The 20,134-nt window shown below is 22.3% G+C and overlaps 5 protein-coding genes across 5 annotated transcripts; all 5 read right to left on the reverse strand. All coding sequences in view use genetic code 6, as the record gives it.

Moving 5' to 3' along the window:
- Positions 1-1,055: 1,055 nt before the first annotated feature.
- TTHERM_00191450 (glycosyl hydrolase family 20 beta-N-acetylhexosaminidase family protein) lies at positions 1,056-2,723 on the reverse strand (the record flags this gene model as incomplete). The annotated part of the gene is made up of 1 exon (XM_001016722.3): positions 1,056-2,723. The coding sequence occupies one exon, from the start codon at positions 2,721-2,723 to the stop codon at positions 1,056-1,058; it is 1,668 nt and encodes a 555-aa protein (XP_001016722.1).
- Positions 2,724-3,680: 957 nt separating this feature from the next.
- On the reverse strand, positions 3,681-6,051 carry TTHERM_00191460 (transmembrane protein, putative). Its single transcript, XM_001016723.2, has 3 exons — positions 4,299-6,051; positions 3,931-4,163; positions 3,681-3,876 (listed from the first exon to the last, which is right to left on the reverse strand). The coding sequence occupies exons 1-3, from the start codon at positions 5,996-5,998 to the stop codon at positions 3,722-3,724; spliced, it is 2,088 nt and encodes a 695-aa protein (XP_001016723.2). The 5' UTR covers positions 5,999-6,051; the 3' UTR covers positions 3,681-3,721.
- Positions 6,052-6,696: 645 nt separating this feature from the next.
- On the reverse strand, positions 6,697-9,202 carry TTHERM_00191470 (transmembrane protein, putative). The gene is made up of 3 exons (XM_001016724.2): positions 7,430-9,202; positions 7,091-7,308; positions 6,697-7,033 (listed from the first exon to the last, which is right to left on the reverse strand). Exons 1-3 carry the CDS (start codon positions 9,142-9,144, stop codon positions 6,879-6,881), a joined length of 2,088 nt encoding a protein of 695 aa, XP_001016724.2. The 5' UTR covers positions 9,145-9,202; the 3' UTR covers positions 6,697-6,878.
- Positions 9,203-12,995: 3,793 nt separating this feature from the next.
- TTHERM_00191480 (anlagen stage induced 1 protein) lies at positions 12,996-15,302 on the reverse strand (the record flags this gene model as incomplete). Its single annotated transcript, XM_001016725.1, has 2 exons — positions 12,996-14,186; positions 14,334-15,302. The coding sequence occupies 2 exons, from the start codon at positions 15,300-15,302 to the stop codon at positions 12,996-12,998; spliced, it is 2,160 nt and encodes a 719-aa protein (XP_001016725.1).
- Positions 15,303-17,120: 1,818 nt separating this feature from the next.
- TTHERM_00191490 (anlagen stage induced 1 protein) lies at positions 17,121-19,872 on the reverse strand (the record flags this gene model as incomplete). Its single annotated transcript, XM_001016726.3, has 2 exons — positions 17,121-18,167; positions 18,505-19,872. 2 exons carry the CDS (start codon positions 19,870-19,872, stop codon positions 17,121-17,123), a joined length of 2,415 nt encoding a protein of 804 aa, XP_001016726.2.
- Between the last annotated feature and the right edge of the window lie 262 nt (positions 19,873-20,134).

Raw genomic sequence — 20,134 nt, forward strand, 5'->3', positions numbered from 1 at the left:
TAAGATAAGATAAACTCGCACACATAAATGCACTCAGAAATACATCTTAAAAGTAATTATAATTTATAATAAGTGTTTAAAATTGGTTTTTGGTTTGATAGTTTTCTCGAAAACCCCCCTTATTTTAGACACTGTTTATGATATAAAAATTTTTTAAAGTACTTTTTAGCTAAAATGGGATAATAATTTAAATATGTTATAAAATGAAAATACAAATGCAAAGTTAGATACAAGGTTTATTTATTTTTATAGATAGGATACTAATTTACAAATACATACAAAAAATAAATAAATTAATCAAATAGTTTTTAATTTACAGATAAAGCTAAAATTATGAATATGATTTTCAAGCATTTTTCTTAAATAACTAACTCTTTTTATTAATCTCACACTGAATAAATCCTAATTACCATTTTCTCATAAATAATAATTTAAAAAAAACATAAAAAATATATCATAAAAATAAATTAAACTATCTTTCAAAGGTAAATGATTTTATTTCAAATAAATATTATGAATCACTCACTACTCTCCAAAATTTTATTTATTTAGGTTTATTTAGTTGCTTTGAAAAACAAATTAACTAAAATAACAAATTATATTTAATATTGATATCAATTTAATTGTAAATTTCACAACTTTTTTATTATTTTAAAATTTTGTTTATGATGTAATTGTTTGTAGTTTATTAAACTAATTTATGGGAAATTAATATCTATTTGTTAAGTGTGTTTGCTTTTAGATATTGGAAAAGTTAATACTTTATAATGTCTAAATCAGATTGACTAATTAACTAATTAATTATTTTTGATCATAAATTTACGTATTAATTAAAATAAAACACAATTAATCAAATAAAACTAATCACTTGAATTAATTTGATTGAAATATATTTGTTTGGTAAATCTACTAAATAAATTAAATTTTACAATTTGGCTTAACATAAAACAATTCTACTGAAAAACACCAAATAATTTACTTTATTGTTAATGCTTATCATAATTACTTGAGTAATGGATTGTAAAAAAATTCGACATTTTTAAAATAATTGACGCTCAATTACTAAAGCATAAAGAAAGATCTCTTTCACAGATTTCAAGAGTTACTGGAGTTGCTTTTACTCCTCTTGCATTTAATCTGTTTTTCATGAAAACCATTCTACTAGCTAATGCTCTATATTTTAGTTTTTATCCATTACTAGCGTTCAAATTCCAAAGTCTCTCAGAAAATGCGCTTGTTCTTGTCCATATCCTTGTTAGATATACATCATCATCACTTAGCTCTGACCACAAGCAAACTTCCGCACCAATAATCTTTCCTTTTATTCCTGATATTTAAGGATTAAATGCATACATTGCTTTCCAGTTATACATTTAATTGTAATCTCCTCCTAACTCATCACCAAATCCAACGTCTAAATAAGCATAATCCTAAGATGAAAGGATTATTCTGTTAGTTATATTAGATATTAACTTAAAATTACTCATTTCTCCCCACCATTAAACAATATCGTCAGGCTAAAGTCCTAATTTGTAATTATCTTTGTCTGACCAATAAATAGCAGGTTTAGTGGGATTTATTTTCCTGTAAAGATTTTTTTGAGTTTATCTATAAAAGGTTTAGAGATCATCATAATTTTAAATATTATTATCTTTCATATATTACTTTAGGTCACTTGATTAATCCCAGCATCCTTCATCTACTTCATCACCACCTAAATGAATATACTTAGAAGTGTAGAATTAATTTTCTAGATCAGTAAGTACTCCATTAACAAGCTACCATGTTTCTTTTTGAGAGGGATCTAATTGACCATTAAATTTATCACACTATAATGCTACATTAGAGAATTGAGGACTTTTACCCCAAGAAAAAGCATGGCCTGGGGAATCTATTTCTGGAACAACTTATATTCCTCTAAGAAGAGCATATCTAACTATGTATTAAATATCTGTTAAAGAGTACTATTTTCTAAAAGAAAAAGCACCATATTGAGTCACATTTGGAAATGATTAAAGTGGATATGGAAAAGAATCGTCATCAGTAATATGCCAATGCAATACATTTAGTTTATTATATTGCATAGAATCAATTGTCTTTAGTATAGTATTAACGCTCAAAAAGTGTCTTGCGGTATCTATCATAAGGCCTCTGTAAGGGTAGTCGGGAGAATCCTAAATAGAAATAGGGAGACTTGGGATGCTCCAAGCAGAAGAGACTTCATCTTAAACAAAGAGCTATGAAAATGTTTCAAGGCCTCTAACAAATCCTACATACTTTGTTGCATTTAATTACCAATATGATGAATTTAATAAATTAAGAGAGTAAGATTCATCTTAGATAGTATCTGCAATAGTCAAATTCATATCGCTTATGAAGATATCAAAAATGATATTAGAAGGGTCAAAAGCGTTCAACATTTATTTAATGTTGCTACTAACAAAATTGCAATTTGTTGAATTGAAAGTTGATTAGAATGTCAAATTTGAATATAGATTTATCATCTAGAACACATGATCAGGGACGTACCCAGCTTAATTAACTTGAGGTCTGTAAACAATGTTGCAAGGGTTGGAAATTTTAAGCGTTTAAGTACCAAAAGTATAAGTTTTTGGTTTAGGAATAACTTTAGCAGCAATAGGATCAACTCCTGGTGTAACTTATGAAGCCACAAAAGCGATTGCTAAACAGATAACCAAATACTTTTTGAAATTGAGATTCATTTCAGAAATTTATTTTTTATTTAAGTTATTTATATTTTATCATAATATATTTATTTATTTAATTTCCTAAATCCATCCTAAATTATTTAAAAACAAAGTGTATCTTTTCAAAGTAATTTATTGGTTATTAGAATAAAATCTATTTGTTCACTTGAAAATCCATATTTAATTGATTTTATTATCCATTAATTTTAGTTTTTATTAAACCTTTTATTTTAATAATATTTGAATGGTAAAAACAATATTAAGTAATCATTTCATGGTTTTTATAATCCCCATTCAATCTTTAAGGTTAAAAGAATTATAAGCATAAATCTTAAATATTTTCCTCTTAATAATAAAGGAATCCTTGTATTTTTAGTACCATTTATACTATCTTTTTATTACCAATTAAAAATTTTTTTCAATACAAAAAATAATATAAAAAATATGAATACATTTATTTTTATTATAAATTGTAAATTGATGCAAAAATCCTTTATGATAAAAATAAAATGTAAATCTTACATTGCAACTAATTAAATAATAAATAGCCATCTAAATAGATTAATATTATTCATAAAACTTAGCTTACAAAATTAAATATTTAATAAAAAAACAATGCCAAATTTAATGCACTCCCACAAATAGAAACTCATAAATAAATACAGGTGAATGCTTGTGAAGTTGCAAAAAAATCCAAAACTTTGTATTTTTTAAAACTTTTTACTCTTAAAAAAATTTATGCTTTTTTTCAAAAAAATAAAAAATAAAATGATATACTTATATTCGATTATTTTATATAAAATTATTAAGGTTAATTTAAAATTAAATAATTTATTGAATTATTCTATTAACTTTTAAAATAATTTTAGATGTTATAGGTTGGTATTTTTAAAATTTTACTAAGATATGATTTTTATAAAAAAAACAATATGAAAGGGCAAAATATGTAATATAAACAACAAAATAGATATTTTATGCTTAAATTTAAGTAGATAATAATATAAATACATAATTCATACTATTGATGAATATATTCGTTTATCTACCTCATTTAATGTTTCATCTTCATTTAAAAATTTTTATAAAAATAGCTTTGAATGAGCTATTTAACTTTCTTCTGATAGAGAAATTGCAAGCTGTTCTTCAAAATGATTCATCATTTATGTATCTAATAAATATAGTAAGGATTAAATATTTAATTAATGATTGAACAAAAATTTACCAGTATTATATTTATTATTAGAAAGGTTCTTTGAGAATTCATCTGAGCATCCTACCAATTACAAAGCAGCAAACTACTCTTTGCTTAAAATCATCATGATTGCTTTTTTTATGAAAATCATATCTTAGTAAAATTTTAAAAAGTCTATACTACTCTCTACTTATTCTGAAATATTTTTCACAAGAAAGGGATCTAGTCCTTTCGATTTCAAAAATATTTTCTAATTTTTTAGACTTCAAAAAAAGTTAATTTAATTATTAAAGAAAATAAATTATTTTTAAGAGATAATAATAATTGAGAATAAAAACAGTTAATTTCATTAAAAATTTGTAAATGATTTTAAAATGAATGACAAAATAATTATTTACTTTAATTTAAATAAAATAGATTCTACTTTTTTTTATGTCTCCTTGTTATTTAAATCTTTTATTTTTTATTCAATGTTAATTTTTATCTTACTTAACAGTTTTCTTTAATTTTAGCACTTTCGTTTGAACGAGCAATTTTTTAGCTCTTATTAATTGATATTTTTTTATTTTTTTTAAGGTTAAAATTTTAGAAGTTAATCTACTTTAGAGCTTGGACTCAGACAAAAATTTTCATGCAAAGATTCTGAAAATAATTTGAATTCTAAGTTAAGAGGAGATTCCTATTTTTCCTAAACAAAAGTTTCCTAACTTTACTTTTCATTTATGATTAGTTGTTAATCAATTTTTTATCTGCTATTTTGCTTTTCTTTTTGTGGTTATTTTTTTATTTTAAATTAATTTTAATCATTAACCTCTTTAATTTAATCATTATTTTGTTGTGTTATATCATAGTAAGGATTCGTTAGAGAGCTTAAAACAGATTATCCTGAATGTACTTAAAAACTTGGAATTAAAATAGAGTTTTTTTTTTCTTCACTATTGGTATTATCTTTTTACGCAGCGATACTTTCCAATTTACTAGTAGGATTATTATAATATGATTCATGTTTTTTGCTGTTATTTAGTATTCTTTCAAAATTTCCTTTGTAATAATTTTTTAAAATTACAACAAACAAATCTTATTTTATAAATTTATTTGCCACATATCTACCTAAAAATCCTAAGCACATTAACAGATTTAAAGTACTGTTACATAAAGTTAAAACTTCAGGATATGAAGGGAATTATATCTATGTCAACATGACTGCTTCATCAACTTCAAAAACGTACATATTAAAATATTTTAATCCTGTACTTTAAACAAAACTTTTATAGTCCATTGTTTGATCAGATAAACTATAAGAAATGGGATAAGAATAAACTTATTCTGATTAGAGTAACAGACCTTAGCTTATCTTTGTAGTTTATTGTTGCGTCTTAAAATCAAAAGCAATCATTGAAGATCCAGTTGTTAATCTGTAAAAATTTTTGTAATTTACTTAAAATTGCTTAGATGTTGTATTATATTATTTTGTATAAAGCTTAAATTAAACAATGCCTGTATTCAAATTAATATATTCTTCTATTTAGCTTGGATTAGCACAATTTTAAGGAAGTGGATTGTATTAAATATCAGTATCTTAGCACCTATAAACATAAATAAGTAAATCAGAAAAGACATTATTAGCATTTCCTACTGCAATCGAATAATTTTTCAAGTTTGAAAAGTCAAAGCAATTATAGTTTTTTAAGGCAGGGTCTTAGCAATTTGTAATGCTTACATTAAAAAATCTTATATCTGTGCCATTTCTATAGATATACTGACCACGATAAGTTAAATATGTTTTACCTTGTTAGGATTCTATATCTTTTAGGTAAACGCCAATGTCAGCCCTTTTGAATGCAAATGCAAATAAATTATCTTCTAATTTGAAGCTTACATCATCATCAGTTATAAATATTTGTGATCTAAATTTTGGATCCATCTAATTAGAGATGAATAGATAAGTTAAATATATAAAGTACATCAAGGCAGCACTTATCGTAGTTACAGATAAAAAAGCACCTAAAACTGTGCTCTTTCTCAGTTATCTCTTTGACGTATCGAATGAATAAGGTTGTGAAAAAATGTCCAAATATTTAAAATATTCTATTAACATTTATGTCGTTTTAATTAATTAATTATTTTTCTAATTATTTAGTTTTAGTTTTTTTTATTGGAAGAGTGGTATTGTACCAATCAATTAAATTAAATAAGTCAATTAAATTTCATTATATATAAATTTTATAAAATAAACCTAATCGTAAGTTTGTTTATTTTTATTTATAATAAATTTATTCATTAATTTTAATTGCATGGTATTGTTGATACTTTTTTTTTCATAAAAATAATTATTTTTGAGTTATTTTATTCATCATTATTTGCAAAACAATAAATTTAATTCTTCTATTAGTTTTCTAAATTTATTTTTTTAAAATAAGTCCTCAGAAGAAACCTTTTAAAGAATTAATTTTTAATTTAAATAAAAATACAATATTAAACATAACTCAATAATGAATATAATCATATACATTATATTATATTCATCATCTCATAATATCAGATACAGTAAATAATCTCATTAATTAATGCCACACTATATAAACACTCAAACACGAAAATATTTTACTTTAAGCCCTTTAAATTAAAAAATTTTCTAGAATAAAAAAGATTAAAATAAGGGTAATTGCAGTAATTTAAAAATTTTAACTTCATAAAAATATACTAGAATAATAGAGAGAAATTAATTTCTACAGCATAACAATTTAACTTACTTTTTTAAATAATAAAATTTGAAATATTTTGTTTTCTGATGGGCTAACTGTGAATGAATATATTAATAAATATCAGACAGCTATTTAAAAAGAAATGTGTGTTTTCATCATCCTTATTTTTATTTTAACATAAAAAGTGGAATTTACTTTTAATAATAGTATGATAGTTTAGATTGAATTTATTCAATTACAAAGAAATATTTTAAAATAAAAGAATTCATTCACTCACATTAATGAAGAATATATTCGTTAATCTATTTCATTCAATAGTTGTTCTTAATTCAAACAATTTTTCAAAAATTATTAAGCATTTTATATTTATATATCTTAAAATAGCGAAATAGCAAATTATTTTTCAAAATGGTTCATTTTTTCTTCATCTAACAATTAATTTTTAGAAATATTAAAATTATTTAACAATAATTAAAACTATTTACTTATTTTCGATATATCTTTATTCGCAATTAATTTTAAGAATCTATCTGAGCACCCTACCAGTTGCAAGGCAGCAAATTATTCTTCACTCAAAATCATCATTATAGCTTTTTTAATGAAAATCATTTCTTGGTAAAATTTTAAAAAATCTATGCTATTGTCTACTTATTCTGAAATACTTTTCATTATTTATGGATCCAATCCTTTAGATTTTTTCATCCTTTTTGTTAATTTTTGTTATAAAATTAATTAAATATAATTAAAATTTCTTTGCTAGTAATAGAAAGCTTAAATTATATATTATGATATAATATCTATAAATACAAAAACAATTAATTTACTTGAACCTAAATAAGATGGAATCAACTTTTTTCTAGATTTATTAACTTTTTAGAGATTTAATTTTTTATCCTATATTACCTACATTAGTCGTTATTGGCTCAAGAGTTTTTTTTTTACAGTAATTTCCTTAAATTTCGGTATTTTTTAGCTTTAGTTATTCATTAGAATTTTTCCTTTTCTTCCTAACTGATTAAAATTTTAGCAATTTATCTACATTTGATCCAACAGGACTAGAAATAGGGTTCGTAAAGTTATCTGTTAAGCTTTCACTTATTTTAAGATCTTTTAGCTTGATGGGAAGTTCTTACTTTACTTAGGCCTTTTCTTGGTTTACACATTCTATTAATTAAAGAGCTTTTTATTCAAATTTTTGATTTTAAAGTAAATCTGATTATTAATATTTTTCATGTATCTGAAAAGTCAAATGATTGTTCTCTTTAATTTCATCATTATTTTGCTACAAAAGTTCAGTTTATTGGTTTATTGATGAGGAAAAAACCAATTATCTAGAATTAACATTCAGACATGGGACTTAAACAGGACTTTTATTATCCTCACTATAATTTAGATCTTTTTATTCCGTAAAATCATCTAATTAATCAGAATGCATAAAGGGTTATTTTAACTGATTATTTTAAAGCATTTGTTCAAGAGTTCCTTAGTAGTAGTTTTATAATATAGTAACAAATAAATTTTATTTTATTAATTTATTTGCCATAAATCTACCAAAAAACCCTAAGCACATTAGGAGGCTGATGGCACTATTGCACAATGTTAATACCTCAGGAAACGAAGGAAATTAAATTTATGTATACATGACTGCCTCATCAACTTCAAAAACATACATATTGAAATACTTTTATCCTGTAGTTTTAACATAATTTTAAAAATCAAAGCTTCCTTCAAATTCCTCATAAGAAATTGGAGAAGAATAAACTGATTCTGATTATAATAATAATCCTTAATTTATTTTTGTTATTTGCTTTTGTACTTTGAAATCGAATAGTTGCATTTATGCTCCAGATGTAAGCCTATAAAAATTTTTGTAATTAATTTCGAATTCTTTAGATGTTGTATTATATTATTGTGTGTATAGTTTAAACTACACAACACCAGTAACCAAGTTGATGTAATCTTCTATTTCTTAGGGATCAGCACAATTTTCAGGCATAGGATGATATTAAATATCTGTATCTTAGCATCTGTAAACATAAATGAGTAAATCAGAAAAGACATTGTTAATATTACCTACCGCAATAGAATAATTTGATAAACTTGAGAAATCAAAGCAATTAAATCCCTTTAAAGCAGGATCTTAGCAATTTGTTATACTTACGTTAAAAAATCTTATATCTGTCCCATTTCTATAAATATATTACCCACGGTAAGTTAAATAGGTTTTACTTTCTTTGGCTTCTATTTCTCTCAAGTAAACGCCAATATCCACTCTTTTGAATGCAAAGGCAAACAAATTATCTTACAATTGAAAGCTTACATCATCATTAGTAATAAAAATCTGTGATCTAAATTTTGGATCCATTTAATTTGTAAAAAACATATAGGTTAAATAGATGAAGTACATAAGAGCAGCTGTTATCACTGATAGTGAAAGAAAAGCGCCAACAATTGTTCTCTTTCTTAATTGATTTTTCGATGTATCAAATGAGAAAGGTTAAGAAAATATATCCAAATGTTTAATATATTTAATAAGCATCTGCAATTATTATTATAGAGCTTTTTATTCTACTTTTCTTTATTTACTTATTTTTTTTTCTTTCATAAAATTAATTATTATTAAAGCCTTAAATGCTTTACAAATTTAAAAAGTTAAAGAGTAAACACTAACAAGAAATAGTCTAACTTTATTTATAATTTATTTAATGAAAATTATTCATAATTTAATTAATTTCTTTTTTACTAAAAAATAAACAAACGTATTAAGAAAATTGATTAATTTACTTCCATTATTTCCTTTTTTAAATCCCTCAACAACACAGATGAGATAATAAAAAGCTTTTCAATAAAATGAAATATGAATTCTCCTTAGTTATAATCATTTAAATTATTCATGATCCCTTAATAGGAGTTTTAGTCCTAAGAGTTACATTAAGCTAATAAAAGCTTTACCTAATTTTAAATTCGATAATGATTTAGTCAACATAAATAAAATAAACCCTTATAAATTTAAAAAAAATCAATGAAATAATTAAATAAAATACAAGTAACATATTACTGAATTAATTTATAATAAATTTTATTTATTGTAAATAAATAAATAAATAAAAAAATTAAGTCGCATTGTTAAATTTTAATAAATGTAAACAATTTTTCATTTTCAACTTGTTATTTAACTTAATCATTTATAGGTTTTTTAATATACTTTTTAAAGGTATCATAAAATTATTTTATTGGTATATTATAGTTTTTTTAACTTATGTTAACACCCTAAGAAATTAGTCAAATTTTTTATCTATCTTTAATAACATAAAAATTCTATTATTCATTTGCAAGTGGAGTTGGTTCTAATTTATGAAAAAAGACAGTGTATGTATGAATCAAAACAGGTGAATTATACAATTATCTTTTTTCCTAATATGTTATTCATCAACTTTACATTATAATTTCAAAACTTTTAATAATTGATTTTTTTCTAAAAAGTTCTTTTTTACTTAATATAAGTGAATTATAATAAATTCATAAGTTGTTTTATTTTTCATATTGAGATATTATTTACAAATTTTATTCCTAAATGTCTGTCTGCCTCATTAAATATTATTATTTTTTTTACAAAAAAATAATATTGAAAATAAAAATTAATATTTAGGTATTTAATAAAACCTAACTATTAATAAGTAATCAAAAAATATCATAAGATTTGCAATAATTTCTAAATTATAAATTATAAAAATGTAATTAATTTTATGATATTCGTGAATAATTTATCTAAAGAATAAGGTTTTATGTTAAAGGAATTATATTACTTTAAAAAACTCTGAAAAGGCGCTAATATTTTGAATAAGATTAATTATATATTTAATATTAAAACAAATTAATTTATATTAATGAAGAATATATGAATTAATCTATTTTATTAATAATTGTCCATCATAAACATTTTTGCAAAAATTACTTTCAAACGGAAATCTATTTTTCAAAATTGCTCAATGTTTTTTCAGAAATTTAAAGCAAAAACTGAACTACTTTTTTAAAACTTATCCATATTTGATATATTTTTATGAGACACATAATTTTAATAATTTATATAACACCCCTAGAATAAAATCAGTGTGATAGATTTTCTGAATAATAATCAATTCTTAGTTAAAATTTTAAAAACTCAAGACTATTTTCAACTTAATCTTAAATATTTTTCAACTCTTTAACATGTATTCCCTAAGATTTAGCCTTACTTATGAGACTATATTATTAATTCAAAAATTTCTTAATAAAAAACTCTTAATTATAATTCAGAAATCTCATAATTAATATATTAAAAAAGAAAGAATTTACTAATTTAGGTAAATAAAAAATTATTTTATTTTAAAAGATACTGATTCAACTCTTTATTTTACTACTGAATTATGTATATCTAATATTTTTTGCTCTATGCTGCTCATATTGGTTACTACTTTTTTAATATATGTAGTTTTTATAAAATTTTTATTTTAATTATTAGTCTTTTAAATTTACTCAATTTTTTAAGATTTTATTCTATTCGTTAATTAATAATTTAGAAATTGCTTACTGACTAAAACAATCTGTTACACTCTCAGTTAATAATTTAATATCTATATTTAAAGGAAATTCTTACTTTTCTTAAATACTCCTTACTTAAATTTGCTAATCATATGAAGTTAATTGAATAACTTTTTATTCAAAATGTTTACTTTGCTTTAGATCTGCTTTATGCTACTTCTATCTTTTTTAAATAGAAAAGTTTTTATTTTCTTTTATTTCATCATTACGTAAATATTTCAAATTATTTGATTATTTAATAGATATGTTTTATACAATCTATCTAGATTTAAAAATTCATATTAGGAATTAAAACGTGAATTTTATTTTCTTCAGTAGGATTTAAATCTTTTTAATCTGAAATAATATCTAATTAAATTTGGATTATTTAAAAATTATACCTCCTTGTTATTTTAAAGTGCTATTTCAAGAGTTCCTTAGCAGTTAGTTTTGTAAGATGGTAACAAGTAGATTTATTAATTTTTTAGCCACAACACCATATAAAACTCTAAAAACATTAGAAGGCTGAAAGTAATATTGCATAATTTTAATACTTTAGGTAATCAAAGATATTATAATTATATATTGATACATGACATTCTCACCAACTTAAAAAATATATCTATTGAAATAATTATATTGCTTAGATTGAGCATATTTTTAATAATCAAAGGAAAATCATTAAATTCATTATATGATATTAGTGAAGAGTTAACTAAATTAAATTTTAATAACAGATCTGAGCTTATTAGATTAATAATACATGCATATTATTTTAAAAATAAAACAAATTTTACAAAAATTTTAAATCATACATTTTAATGTTTACCTTAAAAATAATTAAAATAAATCCAACCATGAATTTATCATCGATAAAAAATAATAAGGATTGAGTAAAATCAAAAGATCACTTTGTTAAATTCAATTAAAGAAATAGTTGAAATTTAGTAGTAGCAGTATAAAGCAAGTAGTTTGAAAAATGTTAATATTTTAAAAAATAATCCAGAAATAATATTGATGAAATCACACAAAAATTATATCAAACACCCTACTTTTCTTTTAAATAATATAAAAATATGATTTTAAATATTTGATCATACTAAAGTTAAATACTTATTCTAATATATAATTATTTAAAATAGACATAAATATCAAAAATAGAATTAACAAACAAATAAATTTTATTTAATTTTCGGTTTCTTTTTTACAAAGTTTTCTTGTTAAAATACTCAGTTTTAATATATCTATTTATAAATAAAGATGCTTGCACTTTAAATAGAATTTATGAATTGAGATAAAATTATAACTAGAGTGAGTACTAGGTTATAAAAGAAAATTAAATAGAAAATAATTACTACAAAATTTAATTTATTAAAAATAATTCAATTTAAACTATAGACTTTAACTAAGATTTTTATTTGTTAAAATAAAACTGAAAATACAAATTCATTACAAAAGAAAGTTTAAAATTATATTGATTAATATATAGATAGGTGAGTATTTATTTATTTATAAAATCCCTGACAAATAATTAAATTCATTATTTATTTTTTGTATTTTAGGGAAAATTTTTGAAATATATTACTTTAAATATTTATTTATTGATTGATTGTATTTTTATATGATTTATGAAAACTATTAATTAAACTATTATGACTTTGTTGAGTAAACTTTTGAAAATTAATTTATTTATATTTTTGGTTAGTTTAAAACATACACTTTTTTGTTTACCAAAGCTTATTTTGTTAAATGCTTTTGATTCACATTTCGAATTAATTTATAGAAATTTGCTTATAATTTAAAATGTGTGTGTGTTAGTGTGAGTGTTAGTCAAATAGATTAAGTATTTGTAGGTAAAAATTACTATAAAATTTATTGAGACAACTTTATTTTAGCTTATTCGTTTTCTTGTATTACTTAGAGTTAAGTTTAAATCCAATTTAGATATTTTCTTTTATTATAGTTTTCTAAATTACTAGCTAAAGAATTTGTTGAAGTACGGTTGCCTCCTTTCGCTTCTAACTCTAACTTTTTTTTATGATTTCTAAGATCAGCTTCTGTTTAATCATCTTCGTTTTAATATTTATTAGATTAAATTGATGAATAAGATTTATTTTTAGGATTTCCAGCATAGACTTCATCAATATCTTAATTAGATCCATTTTCATCATAATCATCTTCATCTTCCTAATCTAAATTCTTTAATTATTTAATTTATTCTTATATATCATCCAATTCTTCTCTGTAGTCATTCCTAGAATAGTTTTCATAAATGTTGCTCATTCTATTGTAGACTGGGATCATATTGTCTTAGTAACCATTACCATTTGCTAGTTTTCTCATGCCAGAGTGCTAATCTACAAGGTTAATGAAAGAATCGATAAGCTTTTTTGTATCAGTATCTGCACCTTAAATCTTACCTAACTATTCTTTCAAGTCTTCAGCAGAGCTTTTTCTCTCATCGTGCTTGTTTATACTTTTAGCTAATTAACTCAATTTAAAAAGCGGTAGAACAATATTGCGTGATAGAGCATAGATATAGAAATATGAAAAGAACCACAAAATAGAAAAAGCAATTATTAATGATATGCAAAAGTTATAGAGCTCATTATATATTCTATCTTAAATATTGTTTCTATAGGAGAGATAATTGCTTTCTTTACCAAAGACGATAAGATAAAATCTATTTAATGTTTGATTTACTGTATCTTTTATTAAAGTACGAGCAAAATAATATCTTACATTCTAACTATTAGTAATGATGAATGTTTAACTTTATTGGTGTTAATTAAAATCTTTGATTTCATTCCAATTTTCAAGTGTAAAGTTTGTATTATTCGTATCATAAAAATGTGAAATTCCACTTTAATTAAAGCAATCATTAATGATGTATTCTGTATTATAATCTACTAAGGCAATTTAAAATTCACCATCTTTTTCCTGCAGCAAGTCATAAACAGATCTAAAATTACCAACAATAACATCTACATTAATAACTCCAGCAATTTAAGTAGGATCTGACTATTTTAATTAAAAATTTTAAATTAATTAACCCACTGAAAAATCAAAAAGCAAATAAATAAATAAATAAATATTATTATTTAGTTATTTGCATTTTAAATTGTCAAAATTAAAAATAATAGAAATATTGATTTATTTATGAATTACCTGTTTGACGATTGCAAGGGAGTATGTTATAGTTATTTATTTAGTAGTTAAATCAGGATAGGGACTGGTAATTGTAAATACAGGTTTATTTCCATTGGCTTAAAATGTTTAAGCAGTATTTAAATACCAAGGCCTTTATTTCATATCTATCTTAAAATCTTTTGGGACTTTAATGAGGCCTGCTGGAAAAAAACAAATGACATCTCGATCTTAAAGGTAAATATATAAAGACTAGACATAAGTTAAATTAGGATCTTATATAAAATTAGAAAAAAAATAAGAAATCAAGTCTACAGAGTCCAAATATGTTTAAGTAGCTGGTGAAATAGTAGTTGCATCGTCAGGATGGTTGTGAAAATAAGAAAAAGTTTAAAATGATATATCTTTATCATAATAGGGCTTTTTCTAAGAATATTACTTATTTACTATATTTTATGGGATAGGCTAATAAATAGGAAAATATTTTTGTTGTGGTTATAAATTTAATTCGTTTGAGGATTAATATAGTGAATTATTCCAACCAACATTGTTAGCTACTATTTGGGAGAACATAATCATCCAAGAACTATATGCTTTGAAATATTAATGTACTTATTTACTGTATTCAAGTAAGGAATTTTAAAAGCTTGCAGAAATTGAGTTATCAATCTACTCTAAGATTGTATCTCCTACGAAATTGGGACAAAATTTTAAGTAGAACACAAAACACCCTAATATTATAGTCATAAATAATGTCAAAAAGACTGAGTAAACACAAAACAGTTGCTTTGTACGAGACCACTGCTTATTAAAAATGGAGAAACAGCATATTTTATCTATTTATTTGTTATCGTTTACTCCTAAAATTTTATGTATCATTGCTTTAAATTTTTCTTTTCCATCTTCAACGCTTCCTGAAGAGATTACGCTTTGAGAAGCATCTTAATTATCCTGGTCATAATCTTCAGGAACGAGTTCCGTTTGTGTCATAACTAATCAATTTTAAAATCCACTCCAAATGACTTTCCAGCTTAAAATCTTTTTGATAAGAATAATGCTTTTTCTGATTTTTCACCTTTCCTTTATGATGATCAAAAGCTAAATTCTGTTATGTCCCTATGCTTAAAAATTAATTGAATGAATAATCTAATCGGATATGCTTGAACAATATCTAAATAATTATTTGAAAAGCAGTAGCAAAATCGTATTGCCTAGTAAATAATCTATGTCTTAATGTAAATTTAAATTATATTGCTATATACGCGGTCCAAAATGGTATTGTCCTATCAGTTATATTTTATATTTTTCCAGAGAATAGCCTGTTATAATTTGTCTTATTTGCTTGCCTATTTCTGTAATAATTTTAAAGAGATTATTTACTACTTGAATTAAAAACAATAAATTGCAAAAAATTTTAGGAATTGTATTAAAAATTTGCAAAAGCATAGGCGCAATCACATAATTAATTAATGAATAAATCAACCATTTATTTAAAAATAAAATTATAGTAAATTTTGTATTATTTCAATCTATCTATTTCATATTACTGTTACTATCATTTTGTTTAATATTTTTACTATGACTTATTTAGTATGTGTGAATATTACATATAATTAATTACATCAATCAAACCTAACTAAATATGCTTATTAAATGCATTTAGTTTGTTTTTTAATAAAAGATGTTATTTAGTCTGATTATTTATTTATCTTTGACTGATAAATTCAAAATTTCGTATTATTTATTTAATTTATTTATTTATTTTTGTTTGAGTATCCCAAAACAAAAAAACAGATTATCAATAGAAATAAGTTAGTAAGTGAATAAAACAAATTATTACTTATTAATAAACAATTTAAGCCAAATTTATTCAATCTCTTCAAATATTTTTTAAAAATTTCTAAAAAATAAACATTCCAGTCACCATTTCATTTTTTCCTTTGTTATTTTTTGTGTTTAATAAATTGGATAAAATGAATTTTTATTTTGCCTTTTATAAATTATAAAAATTTTTAATTTAATTTAATTTAAGATAATAAATACATTTTTACAGATTCTATTTATTAAATAATATTATTAAAAAATAAACATTCCATTCACAATGCCAATTTTTTATTATTTTTTGATTTCAATTTTTTTTATAAAATGATTTTTATTTTAACTATCATAAATTATAAAGATTTTTAATTTAACACAATAAAAATATTTTTAAAGATTCTATTTATTAAAATAAATAATTAAAAAATAAACATTCCATTCACAATAATACAATAATGATAAACATTCCATTCACAATATCAATTTTTTATTATTTTATGTTTACAAAATCGATTTTTATTTTAGCTATCATAAATTAATTATAAATATATTTATAGATTTTATTTATTAAAATAAATAATTAAAAAATAAACATTCCATTTACAATAATGTCAATTTATTATTATTTTTTTATGTTCAATTTTTTTATAAAATAGATTTTTTTTTATTTTGCATGCCTTTCTTAAATTACAAAAAATTTTAAATTTAATTTATGATAATAAATATATTTTTACAGATTCTATTTTAATTAAAAAATAAACATTCCATTCACAATATCAATTTATTATTATTTTTTGTTTTCAATTTTTTTTATAAAATGGATTTTTATTTTGCCTTTCATAAATTATAAAAATTTTTAATTTAACATAATATACATATTTTTAAAGATTCTATATATTAATTAGTGCTTGTTTGAATAATTTAATTATATTGATTGATTATATTTTTAATAAAATAAATTTATTTATTTACAAACCCTTTAAATATGTCTCAGGGCATTTAGAAATTGGGAAGATATTGTTCGATGTGGTTCATGAACTTTTAGTCAATGTATGGAACAGAGACAGATTTGCAAAATGAATCTTCAGATAGTATTTTTTATTTAATTTTTAGCGATTCTTATTTATTGTTGACAATAGCAAAGGGAGAGTTATCTCTGAGCTCAGTGATTTTTGATTCACAATCGTTGAAGAATTCTAGGTTTGTAGGGAGTGAATTAAAGTTTTTTGATAATCCATAATCTACCAGCTGTTCTATTTCATCTCTCCACTCCATTTGACTATCAAAATACTCATTTTACTCATAATGATAAGCATGATAATATTTTTAATTTTCGATTATTTTCTTAGTACTGGCTTTTTATATTTTTAAAACCATTTTTTTTGCAGACTTGACTAGAATATATAAATTTCTATCACTTTTAAAATCTAAAGTGTTTAAGTATGAATCAAGTGATCCTATTTAATTTGATGCCTTTAAATTCTATGTAATTTAGTTAGATATCTACTTTATTTTTCTATAAGGTTGAGTAACATAATAACTCATTATTAAGCAATAAATAATGTGAGCAAAGCTTATCACTAGAAATGCGATTATAAAGTTAATATTCGGTTTAATATATTTATCTTAAACTCTTTAAATTATTGTATCGTAAAGTCTTTCGAACTAATTTGTAGATTCCTTCACTAATAAAATAAAGGTTTGATCATTTGAATTTTTGGATTTAAAAGCAGAACCAGCAACTTTAAATCCTTAAATGTCTTAAAAATAGCTATAAGAATTTAAGCTGTTAGTATTATTGTTAAATGTTTAAAGTATTTGCTATTTCATATCTGTCCATTAAGAGGGAGAAAATTGTAAGAACTGTTATGGAGTAAAGTTAATAATACTACTGTTTTATGTTAGAATAATACCATTATCGTTACTGGCATCTATCAGAGCCATAATAGAATACTCATTTATGCCTATTGAATTTATATATTTGTCAAATTTATCTAAGTAATAGTCAGTAGCACAAACACCTTAAAATTTTCCATCCTTTTTAAAATTAAATAATAATTGTCTTAAGGGAAAAGCTTAAGAATATTTTGTTTTTTATCATTCATTAAATCAATAAATAAATAAATAACTTATTGTTCAATGTTACACTAGTAAATTAATTAATTTATTATTTTTGTTTTGAAATTTGGTAATAAATAATTTTTGATTCTGATTGATAGAAAAATCAATTCAGAATTTAGAATTTGATTTAATAATTAAATTTATTGTTTCTGCAGGATATTTATTAGAAGGTTTTTTAACCTGATTCAGGTGAAATATCTTTTTACAAAAAAATATTGACAAAAAATAAAAAAATATTAAATAGATCTTTTACCTAATCACGAAGAGCAACAGACATGGTCATTATATATTGCTAAGTTATTTAATCTTTATAGGGGAGAGTAAAGTAAGTTTGATTTGTATACTATAGGTTATTTTTAATTATTTAGGAGTACCAATCCCTCTAATTTGGGTGAAAACTAAAATCAGGTACCTTGTCTTTCCCTCTGAGAGCATTTTATAAACCAGCTGGATAATAGACAACTAATTCATCTGTTTCAAATCCACAATAATAAGAGTAAGAAAATGAAAATTTTGCATTAGCAATTAAGTTTTTTATGAAATAACTAAGTATATCAAAGTCATCAAGAATCTTCTAAGATTCTGGTGTAATATGAGTGTAATTTCTTTGGTCTATAAACGTAGCCCATTAAAAAAAATCATATGTAATTGGAGTATCAACATTTTAAAAGTAAAAGCCTAAAGTATCATTAAATTGAGGTGACACATCTTAGTTTATTGAAATGTAATTTTGTTTTCCTTTTAATATATGAGAATCAAAATTAATATCGTAAAAAGGGTTTTTGGGACCTTTTTATTGTGATTAATAAATGCTAATGGCGACTTGGTGAAGATGGTCAGTTCTTCTTAAGAGACTAACTAATGATTCTTGTAAAGAGGATAAGGTATAAATTAGTTAATTTTTTTCACTTTCAGAGTAATTTGGATAGTAAGTGTCATCAAAAATACGATACATAAAGAATAAAAGTAGAACCCAGCAAATCAATAAAATACTAATTATACAAATACTCATCATTAAGAATGAAACATTAAGCTACTTTTATCGAGTCCATCTGCTATTTATTTAACAAAACCAAAATTTTTAGATAATTTTATTCTTCTTTAGAGTTCGTACATAGTCTCTCATTTATTAAAATATCTTAGTTTGCCTAATATTTGCAAATAGCTGTGTGCTACTTTACTATGACTCTAAATTATTTTTATGATAATTACTCTCATTTTCGTATTCATCTTCTAAATTACATAAATTATCCTATTCATTTTCAAAGTACTTTGTTTTCTCAGATTCATTGCATGAAAGTGGATTTAGACTCCTAATTTCAGTTTTGCTAACTCTACTTTAAGATTTGTTTTTATTTAATGTTATAGTTTCAAAATTTTATTATCTGTTTTGGATACTATATTGATCTAATGCGCATATTTCAGCATTCTTGATTATATTCTTCAAATTACCATGTGACGCTTTATGGAATGCTTGAAGTGTTTGATCTAATTCCATAATACTTGTAGCTTAATTATTTTTAAGCAGATTAGCATTTTTTATATTTGAAATTCCTTTAATCCTGGATTCAGAGAAAGTAAAATTAAGATAGCTGTTTTTAGCATCTAAGGTATCTTGCATTATTAAATTTCTGTTACTTCAACAGATTAAATTATAATAGAATAAGCTTAATTCTTAGTTTGTATCTCTTAAAAAATTTGGTAATTTGATTGCCTATCTATTAATTTTTTTAAGATTAAATAGTAAAAATCTTGTAACAATAATTAAAATTTGCTAATATCTATCAAAATATTTGTAATCACAAATTTTTGTTTGGTTTTATATTTACTTTAGTTATCTTTAATTAAAAATAAATTTGATAAATTTAATCTATGAAATACAT

The sequence above is a fragment of the Tetrahymena thermophila genome (genome assembly GCF_000189635.1).
Source record: "Tetrahymena thermophila SB210 genomic scaffold scf_8254638, whole genome shotgun sequence".
NCBI lineage: Eukaryota > Ciliophora > Oligohymenophorea > Hymenostomatida > Tetrahymenidae > Tetrahymena > Tetrahymena thermophila.